The sequence below is a fragment of the Eumetopias jubatus genome, unplaced genomic scaffold (genome assembly GCF_037043125.1).
Source record: "Eumetopias jubatus isolate StellerSeaLion01/CBP00866 unplaced genomic scaffold, mEumJub1_p1.0 scaffold_8, whole genome shotgun sequence".
Taxonomy (NCBI): domain Eukaryota; kingdom Metazoa; phylum Chordata; class Mammalia; order Carnivora; family Otariidae; genus Eumetopias; species Eumetopias jubatus.
Genome location: NW_028274814.1, coordinates 90,980,589 through 90,991,575, shown reverse-complemented (window position 1 = coordinate 90,991,575; position 10,987 = coordinate 90,980,589). Strand labels below are relative to the sequence as shown.

Genomic DNA, 10,987 nt, shown 5'->3' with positions numbered 1-10,987 from the left:
AAAATGAAAATATATATGAAAAAAATAAATGCCTGGTACATAATAAAGTTTAGTTTGTTAGTTTTTGTTTTTTTAATTTTATTTATTTGAGAGAGAGGGAGAGGGAGCATGAGCAGGGTAAAGGGGCAGAGGGAGAGGGAGAAGCAGGCTGTCCGCTGAGCAGGGAGCCCGATGCGGGGCTCGATCCCAGGACCCTGGGATCAGGACCTGAGCTGAAGGCAGATGCTTAACCAACTGAGCCACCCAGGTGTCCCTAATGATTGTTAGTGTTTTGTTTTGTTTTGAAGAAAGCTGATTAGCAAGAGTATAGGTCACTGGGGCGCCTGGGTGGCTCAGTCGTTAAGTGTCTGCCTTCGGCTCGGGTCATGGTCCCGGGGTCCAGGGATCGAGTCCCGCATCGGGCTCCCTGCTCAGCGGGAAGCCTGCTTCTCCCTCTCCCACTCCCCCTGCTTGTGTTCCCTCTCTTGCTGTGTCTCTCTGTCGAATAAATAAATAAAATCTTAAAAAAAAAAAAGAGTATAGGTCACTGTTGCAAAGGGGAGACAAGAGACCCAAGGAAAGGATGCCGGAGGCTACTGCATAGTTGAGGCGGAAAGGAGTGAAACTCAGAATGAGGTGAAAGCAGAGATAAAATTCATTAAAACAGATTGGGAGTCAGGGGTGCAGAATATATTTTGGAATTAAAGAAAGTGGTTTTGGTTTTTAGGTCTGTTGAATGTAAGGTGCCTGAGGAAAGTCTCTGTCTCATGATGTTCAGCTGAAACCACAGTGAAACGTCTGACACTTGGGACAAAGGCGTGAGTGAGACAGGGGGACTTGCACTCTGGAAGTGTGGGTGTGCATGTAACAAAGACTGCTAAGAATTTCGATTGAACCTATCATTTACCTATTACACTGGCAAAGGAAAAAGTGACAGAATTTTAAACTTGTGTTGTGTATTCTTTCACACTGCTGGCAGTGGTGCAAATGTGTGCCATCTTCCTGGCAGTATTTATCCTGGGGCTTAGGGGTGCTCATGCCCCCTGAATTAGTTGTTTCACCTTTTGGAGTCAGTGCTTAATTAATGTTCCAAAATGCAGACAATGACCGTGTATGGAGCTGCTCGCTACAACATACGCTGCAATTGAAAAAATGAAACCTACAAACAGGCTCACTCAGTGATAAGAAAATGATTAAATTATGGTATGTTCATATGCAGCAATTAATAAAAATCGCATTCACTGACAATTCTAATGTGAACTGATGTGGGAGAGAAAAACCCAATAAGGACACACAATTATATATAGATTATGAATTTAACTGTGCTAAAAATAAGAATAGTTTAAGACTGGAAGACAATATATTAAAATGTCACTGTGGATTATTTGTTTGGGAAACTGAGGTATGGCTGATGATTTGATGAAGTCCAGTAACTGAGTTTGAATTAGGAGCAGATAATCAATTTTATCTTATTCAAAATTTCTTTCCCTCTTCTGGGACGCCTGGGTGGCTCAGTTGGTTGAGCGTCTGCCTTTGGCTCAAGTCATGATCCCAGGGTCCTGGGATCAAGTCCCCCATTGGGCTCCCTGCTCAGTGGAGAGTCTGCTTCTCCCTCTCCCTCTGCACCCTCCCCCTGCTTGTGCTTTCTCTCTGACAAATAAATAAAATCTTCAAAAAAACCAAAATTTCTTTCCCTCTTCAAATGCACCTGCTAATATTCAGTTACTAATGCAATAATAATCTTTGGCTCACAGATGGTACCTTCTATTACACATCCTGATCATATTGCTTTTTTTTTTTTAATGGATGTAGTCCATCAAAGGCCTAGAACCCTGAGTCCCATTTTCAAGTTAGTTAATATCACATCAGTGTATGATCATCCACTTTCATTTAGAGGGACATGATTGTTGCACAAGAGATTTCCTGGGTATATCAAAGACAAAAGATTAGCACAATGCATCATCCCTGAGAGGGGAATGCATCAATAGTCCTCACTTTAGCTGCACACCCAAGCAGCAAAAAGAAAGCCATATACCCCCAGGAGCACACCTGATAGAGAGCTTATGAATATGAAGAGTATGTTCACCAAAATTGGTGAATATCCTAGAGTTGGAGATGTCCTGGATCACATCATAACCTCCTTCAGGATACGAATGCTGAACAAAGCATATTGTTTCAGGACTCTAGGAGGAGTGCTCACTTGTGCACTCTCTCTCCCTCTCTCTCCCTCTCTCCCTCTCTCTCTCACACACACACATTTTGATATCTAGCCCAGTCCTAGCTCTCTGCTTTTGCTGAGGACTAACCTTGATAAAATGACTGTTTAATTTTTAATTATAGAAGGCAGGTTTTCTATCTACTATGTAGAAACAGATAAAAGGCTACTGAAGAATAACGAACCTCACCAGGATTACTTCAAAGGTATATTGACCACATTTTCCAAAATCGAAATGGAGACATATGGCCAGTAGAATGGAATTGGCCATTGTTTTTGACTTCCCAGGACCGTTTTGGCACTTTAGATCAAGCTTGGGGAATTTTCCACTTTAGAAATCCCAACTACCCAAGGTAGAAGCCAGACAATTCCTTCTCTGCATTCCTAATCTTTTTACAGGGTGCTGGTGTATGAACAGAGGGAGTTGACAACCAGACACACCCATATGGGACTCTCATTATGGAGGGAGGGATGTGAGGAAGTAGGCACGCTCCGAGAGAGTTGAGGCAGGCTGGAGTCTTTGGATCTGAGAGTGAGACAGGACAATGAGGTCTTTCCTGGAGCAAACCTATAGTCTGATTTGCTCATTCATTCCTGTGGGGCAGCCTCTAAATCCAACTCTGGTCCTAGAATGGTTCTACCCTCTTTCACGTAGGCCTTCCAGTCAATGGCTTGGTTCAACATCATTCCATCATGTTTGAGGAAAGATTTCTGCATACAATGCCCAAAGTTTAATTAGGAAATATAAAATAAACACCGAGCATATTCATGTAACAGAATTCTATACGCCAGTCAAAACGGAAGAAACTGGCTATAGGTAACAAGATGGATGATTCTCGCAAACATAAATTTCAACAGAAGGAGCCAGACACAGAATCTATATACTAGGAGGCCATTTCTAGAAAGTTAAAACTACACGCAAAACCAAACCATGGTGTTATTCGTGAGGATATTAACTTTGGAGAGGCACAAGCCGAGCTTCTAGGATGCTGATACTGTGCCGGTTCTTGGTCTGGGTGGTGGCTACACTAGTGTTACTCTGGGAATTACACTAATGATTTGTACACTTTCCTGTTTGTATTTTACATTCCAATGAAAAGTTTTTTTTTCCCCTTGATTTATGGGTCATTTAAAAAAATCCCACAACTCTTATCAATATTCAATCCAGCACATTGCTGATAGTTTTTACAAAACTATTAGGTATTGATAGACCTCAAGAGTTAGTTTTTTTTTTTAACGTTTGAAGAAAAAAATATCAGTACATGGGGAATTCTAAACATAGTCTATACCTAAGGATTGCATTTCAGTGTATTCAAATGAAACCAAAGATCAGCTTGACAAGGTTTACTATGCCAAAGAATCCTTTTCAGGAAAGATTTCAATCTGGGGAGTGTATAGGAGGCTTGCTTGCCCTCTTCCAATCCCCTTTCCTTACTACACAGGGGTCTCCAAATCATCCTCTGAAAATCTCCGGCTTCATGATCAAGGCCCTGTGCATGAGGTCTTATTTTCAAGTTCACAAATAAAAATGCAAGTGAGATAAAAACACTTAAAAAAAAAAAAAGTCGTTTCCCACCATCTAATGCAACTGTGGGGTGGGGTGCTGGGTGTTAACAGTGCTTAGAAAGTAAAGGAAAGGAGGGGCGCCTGGGTGGCTCAGTCGTTAAGCATCTGCCTTTGGCTCAGGTCATGGTTCCGGGGTCCTGGGATGGAGCCCCACATCGAGCCCCACATCGGGCTCCCTGCTCGGCGGGAAGCCTGCTTCTCCCTCTCCCACTCGCCCTGCTTGTGTTCCTTCTCTTGCTTTGTCTCTGTCAAATAAATAAAATCTTAAAAAAAAAAAAAGGAATGAAAACATCACCCAGAATCACACCAAATCGGAAGAAGACAAAGGCAGCCAGAACTATCTTATTTATTATAAAGATACACCATGAAGAACAGACCTGACTGTATACTGAAGCCTGGAATGGTACATGCCAAAATGTACAGTACTATACATAAAAGTGCATTGTCACAACAGATTAACAAAACATTTCTTTTCTTCCAGAACTGTAAAAGCATCCCCCCTATTTCCGCCTCAGAGCTGAGGGACTGTAACAGAGGCAGGACAGAGCACAGGCGACACACTTGGGCAGCAGAAGCTCAGAGCTGGAGGGAGGACACGGGGACACTGTGGGGACACTGCGGGCGGGAAAGGCACAGTCACGGCTACCAGCAAAACGAGACAGTCTGATGACCGACAAGGATGCAAGACAGATGATACTGAGCACCGAGGCAGAGGAAGGGACACGGAAAAGCAGGGAGAACGCGGAGGAAGTTTCCACGGAAGTGGGCGGTAGGAATTGGGGTGGGGGGCGGGGGGGCGGCAGGAGCGGGGTGGGGCGGGTGGATGGGGCGACAGTAAAAAGCAAGGCTAAAACTCCTCTAAAATAGAAAGGCACTTTCACATGTACATACTACAGATGTACATTGACACGATTAGGTAACAGTCACAAGCAGGAAGCTACCAGTACTGTAACTGATCAAACCGACAGAAAAGGACAATACTGATTTAATTACGTGGGCAGGAGTTACCCTTGAGTCCATAGGTAAATAGCAGTCTCTCCTGTTACACAGCCACTCACTTTACTTTAAACATCTAGAATAACCATCACACTACACACTGAACTTGGATGAATGCTCTAAAGGGGGCATTCGCAAATGCACGGTTTATATATTTTCTTTTACTAAACAGTTTCTAAGATAAGCATTATGGAACCCAGTACAATTATTTAAACATACAAAAGTCCCTATGTAATTTAAAGATACAGGTACCCATCTCGATTATACCACATAGACTATTTTTTTTAAAGAACGTATACCAGGGTAAGTGAAAGCTCAATTTCCAGTTTGTTTTACTCATCTGAATTGGGGGGGGGTGCCAAAGTCACCCTGCACCCAGCCTGACACCCAGCCCAGCTGGAGGCTGGGTTTTCAGCTCAGGGGACAGTCTGGAGTGGGGAGCTCTATTGTACACATGGGTGAGCCTTTACCTCTAAGTCGCTCTGCAGCTGCAGCCTCAGTGGTGGGTAACTCAGAGCAAGACTCAGTCCCAAGTGCTTTTCCTGCATTCGTGGTTTCTCACTACTGTGGAATAAAATGAATGTGATCCCAAATCTGAAGTCTTCTAAATCCTCAACAGACCTCTGGGCTCTTTAATTTTTTTTTTTAAGTTTATTTAAATTCCAGTTAGTTAACATACAGTATGGGCTCTTTAAATTTTAGAGGCTGTAATTATATTAAAGTTTCTTCATTTTGTAGACCCCATGTCATTCCCAAAGCTGAGGATACTACTATCCTTCCCACTTGTATCTTTTCCTTAATTAAATTATAAGCCCGTTTTGGGAATGGCAAAAGTACGAAGAAAACTCTTGACCGATACAATGTGACCTGATCTCTCCATCTACTGATGGCTGTTCGCGCTCACCATAGTAAAGTGGGACCCTGCTGTAAATTATTCTATGCATGGCTCAAGGAGCACCAAAGTCAAATTACGTCGTGTGAAAATGTGCAAAACTGTTGAACAATAGCATTGACCCTGAACGTGAATATAGAGCTCTGCAAAGGGCCGTTTGACTGGTTCAAATAATTTACAGAACACTCATCAGAAAATCTATACTAAGTACCTTTCTTTCTCCCGAAGATCCTCTCCCAACACCCCTGACCCCAACCATAAGGCCAACTTGGTAAGCCTACTTCAGTGAGTTCTGTGGATGAGACATGAACAGTTTTATCAGCTGAGAATATATATTCTTGTGTAAGTGGAGTCTGGTAATCTCTGTAGGGCCATCCTTTGCCTATCATCAAAATAACCTCCTTCCCAAACCATGCATGAAGAATAATATGATCCTTGAAACTGGGACATAACATCTCCAGATTCTTTTTGCCCATCCCTCGCACCTTCCCTCCTCCCCACTGCATGCTACACCTGTAGCTGTAGGGAGGGCCACGTGGTGGGTGAGGCCGCAGAAGCTTTTAATGAGCTTACAGGATGTAATTCTGGATCCTTTGTGAAGTGGCCACCTTGTCTTATCCCTGGAATCTGAAGACTCTTACTAAAACAAAGTAAGAAAACGTGAGTCCTTACTCACTGTGAGGTCACATCCTTCCTTGGGAATTGGGCGGGGGTGGAGGGGTGGAGAAGATAGAACAAAAAGAAAGGCAGGCTTCGGGGTGTCACCAGGGATACAGGGAGAAAAGAGGGAGACATTTAAGGAAGTAATGGGAGAGCATGAGAAGTTTCCTGCAAGAAGGCACAGCCTCTGAGGCTCTGAGGCTCTAGAGCAGCAAGTCCTCTGCCACCTAAGGGAGCAGAATCCTAATTTGGTGTTTGGAAAGGCAACCCTCATTTCATCAGAGGTGTAAACACTGAAGAGAGGAGACACCGGGCAGGATTACCAGGGAGAAGTCTGAAGACATGAACTTGCAGGAGTAAGATCTAAGTTAAAACTTGTAAAAGACACCTCCTCTCCCCATAATGAATTCAACATGCCTCTGCCCTTTTGATGCCCTCTGTAACGTGTTACTCTTCCGTCACAGATGGAAAGTAGCTTTAAAGAAATCCTTTTAATTTCAATTTCTAAAAGATTTAAAGTCTCCCCCCACCCCCCAGTTATTTCCATTTCTTATTCTCTGTTTCTGTTTCCCCATATAGCAGCAGAGAACTAGAGACCAAAGTGGAATCTGGAAAGAACTGGAAGTTTATTCAGGAAGGTTTCAATTTCCTAGGAATTTGGGAAGATGGTTTAAAAGGGTTAGTGCTACTTAAGAGCTCAATCCTGGCTGAGTCTCCCTGGTGTCTCAGATTGCTGAGGGACCAAGAGAGCTCAAGAGAAATGGTGAGAAGCTGGACAAGATGCTGAGCTAGGCATCGTTTTCAAAATGGGCAAAGAGGATGCTTCAGAAAACTCAGAGAGTTAAAAGCTTACCACATCTGGAAATACTTGAAAAAAAAATTCTCCATTCAATCCATTTGTGAAATTAGGCCACCGGCTAGCAACCAGAAGTGTGACTTTGAAAGGTAACCCTATCTCATTAATTTACTCTCTCTCTGCATTAGAATGATTAGACTGGCAAATTGAGGGAGAGATCACAGTAATGATCTTGATTTTTAGTACAGATCCTCATTGTTTCCTGCAGGAGGAATTCACCAGTGGGTTATTCAAGTCCATACTGTGTCACTCTTAGATGGGCAGGCCAGTGGCTGCCAGTTTGAATCCAAACTTAGAAGGAAATCAGTGGTGGTCGAGAGGGGTTAGTCTGGGCCATCCATTTTTCTTAAAAAAAAAAAAAAGATCTCTTCATCAGTAAGTTCAGTGACAAAGTAGGTAGGATGGCATAAGCTGCTGCTGGTAGGAGTGGTGATTTGTACCTTAGTAAAAACAACTGAATTCAAAGCAACTTTTTAAGACAGAGGGAAAACATAGGGAAAACTGTCTTTGTGCAAGGATGTCAGAGAAAGAGGTCCCTCACAGAGCTCACCTGACTATCTGAGTTCTGTTGAGACCACGTAAAAAAAAAAAAAAAGAAAAGAAAAGAAAAGAAAAGGAAAAAGTCAGTGGTTCCAGGTGCCAGATTGGAAGGAAATCACCCCGGAACCATGAGGTGCCCCTCCCACCTTGGCCAGCATGGCACGTCCTCCAGTACCGGAGCCAGTTCTCTGTTGGCTCAGAGAGACAAATGGAGAGCAGAGCTGGGAATTCCACTTAGGTTCCTTAGGCCTCTGTAGCCTGATTAAAGGAACCGAGGTCATTTAGCCAGAAGGGAAGGCTGAGTGAGGCAAGGACTTGTGTGCCAAGTGCGTGCTCCGTTTCCAGGGGGAGAACACAGCGGTTTCGGGGAGCTAGAAGCATTCCCTAGGCAGTTGGTAACAACAGATCTCTGAAGGAGTCTGTGGAGTAGTGTAACCAGGAACTCTTTAAAATTAGACTGTTCTAGTCCTTTGTGAATGCAGGGCATGGACTTGGAAATCTTCGGGGGCCTGATCAGGCTTGTGGAAGGAGTCACACCGAGAGCTCTGGAGGATTCTCTCTCTCTCCCTCTCTCTCTAGCCTTTCCTAGGTTCAGCTCAAGCAGTAACTGCAGGGGTTCTCACCCCTCTTCCTCTGAGCTTTTAACCTGGACCCAAGGGAAAAGACTCTTATGAAAGAGGCAAGCATCCAACACATTCAGGTGGTGGGCTGCAACTTCCCCTGGGAGCGTCCCAGGTGCTCACTGTCAGCTACCTAACAATGCCCTTAGCACCTTTCAGCCGTCACCCCAAGTGCCACAGACCAACACTGGTTTTACGCCAAGGCCTGGAACTCAGATTCTCGTGCCTTCGGATCCAGACATTTCTGACTCACCGGGGCTGCACTAAACCCGAAGCACTATACCACCCGGAGAGCAGGGTGGTGGTGTCTTCATTGCAAATGGTGCAGCATTGGATTTTCAAGTAAATCTAAGTGTTTCTATTGTCTTTAAAATGACATAAGATATGTCCAGTTATTAAAAAAAAAAGGAAAAAGTTACAAAATACAAATGCCCGTGTTAATTTAGCTAGTCTCAGACATTACATTCGAGAACATAGAAAAGCCAAAAATCTCCAGTTGTAAGCACAAAACTAAGGAAAGTTATGGATCACCGACTTTTGTCACTGATCTGTTTCTTTTAAAATCACCAGCCCAGATGACCTTGCCCACTTGGTCTTTACATTGTGCAAGACTTGTCTGTTGGACCTTGGGAAGGTGGGGCAGGTCCTACAGTAGGGTTTGTTTTCGGAAGAACAGCAGGTTTTGGCCGAAGGGCTGGCGGCTTCAGCTGCACACCCATTCTGGGTGCCACCAGAGGCTTGAAAGTACTCATGGTGTCACTGGAGGAGGTGGTGCTCCGTCGGATCTGTGGCTCCGAGCTCCTGAGGGCAACGTTGTGCAGTGGGCTGAGAGATTCCGTGGACGTGGCAGGGGTGGGAGCGTTTTTCACTTGCTCTAAGGTATCCAGCACCACATCGGGGGCATGCTTTGCCGTACTCTGTCTCTCCAGCTCTCGGAGTTCATTCAAAGCAGTGTTCATTGTCTCCTCGATATCCTGTTGAAAAATAACCAGAGAGAGAGAGAGAGACAGAATAGAATGGTAATTAGTACTAACGTACAGAAACCCTTACACTTCATTTCAAAGCAGACAGGCCGGCAAAAGCAATGATGTTTTAACTTTGCTGTCTGTAGGATGTATACACGTAATGCCATCTCACACAATTACTTTGACTGCATGGTCAGGAGAACAAGATGCAAGGGTGCATGGAGTCATCGATCAAACACTGGCCATCCCAAGGTGCTAAGCAGCCGTCTCGTGATTTCTCCCGTACATGCTGACTTACTGTACAGAATTCCGTTTCAACTTATGGTTAAAAGATAGCTTCAATTTCTCAAGAAATAGATGGGAATGGGAATGAGGCAGGCTTCTTTCATTCATTTAACAAATAATTTTGAGCATTCACTAGATACTTGGCTAACTCCTAGCAGTTCTTCAAAATTCAGTTTAAGCCTTCCCCTGATCTGATGCTCTTGTCCAGTGGGTCTCAGTGGACGTGGTGGTACTGCCCCACAGACAGCATTTTTGTAGTCTGCTATGTGTGTATTTTATTTTTTAAAGATTTATTTATTTATTTGAGAGAGAGAGAGAGAGAGTGTGAGCACAAGTTGGGGGAAAGGCAGAGGGAGAGAATCTCAAGCAGATTCCCCACTGAGTGTGGAGCCCCATATGGGGCTTGATCTCACCACCCATGAGATCACGACCTGAGCCAGAATCAAGCCGGTCGCTCAACCAACTGAGCCACCCAGGTGCCCGTGTGTGTGTACTTTTAATGCCACAAGAATGGGGTGGCATTATTGGCATTTGATGGGCAGGGGTCATATATACTACATCTGTTGCAGTGTCCCAGATAAATTTAGATGCAATGAACTGTCCTGCAGCCTGTTCAACTTCTGAATGTCCTTCAGACATTGATGTAGGTGAAAATCCTGTTTATAATAACCTAAGCCCTGACCCTAACTCCATCTTATATCAATATACATTTTTAATTGTTGTATTTATGGTAATTACATACGTACGTGAAAGCATCTTACTACTTTGTCTTCTAGCCTAGTCAAGCATTAACTGAAGTACACTTGTTTTAATATTTAATTCCTTGTATTTTTGTATATTTAGAGCTTTATATGTTTTTTTTTTTCAAATTACGTATCTCATCTGTCAATTTATTTCAGATAGTAAAGGAGGAATTACAAAATACATTTCAAAAAGGTAGAGTGTGTTCCATTGATGGATGAACAGATAAGCAAAATGTGGTATATACATCAATGGACTTTTATTCACCTTAAAGAGGAAGGAAATCTTGCCACATGCTACAATATGGATAAACCTGGAGGACATGAAGTTAAGTGAAATAGGGGCCAGTCACGAAAAGACAAATACTGTATGATTCCATTTATATGAGGTAGTCACACTCCCAGCAGCAAGAAAGCAGAACAGGGTGGCCAGGGGAGAAAGGGAAGTTGTTCGTCAGTGGGTATACGGTTTCAGTTTTGCAAGATGAGAGAATTCTGGAGATCTGTTTCACAAAATGTGAATATACTTTACTGAACTGCACAGTGAAAAATGGTTACGATGGTAAATTTTACGTTATGTGCTCTACCACACACACACACCTCCACACCCATGGTGGAGTATTGTGTGGGACGGGAGCGGTGAAGACCCATCGCCCAGGTCTGACTAACATGC

General features: G+C 43.6%; 1 protein-coding gene across 1 annotated transcript in view; it reads right to left on the bottom strand.

Moving 5' to 3' along the window:
* Nucleotides 1–4,575: 4,575 nt before the first annotated feature.
* The window catches only part of SRGAP1 (SLIT-ROBO Rho GTPase activating protein 1), a 263,998-nt gene continuing 257,586 nt past the window's right edge, over nt 4,576–10,987 (bottom strand). Inside the window, exon 22 of the mRNA XM_028110990.2 lies at nt 4,576–9,298. Within this exon, the coding sequence (XP_027966791.1) occupies nt 8,921–9,298 (378 nt within the window). The 3' untranslated portion in view covers nt 4,576–8,920. The remainder of the gene's footprint in view (nt 9,299–10,987) is intronic.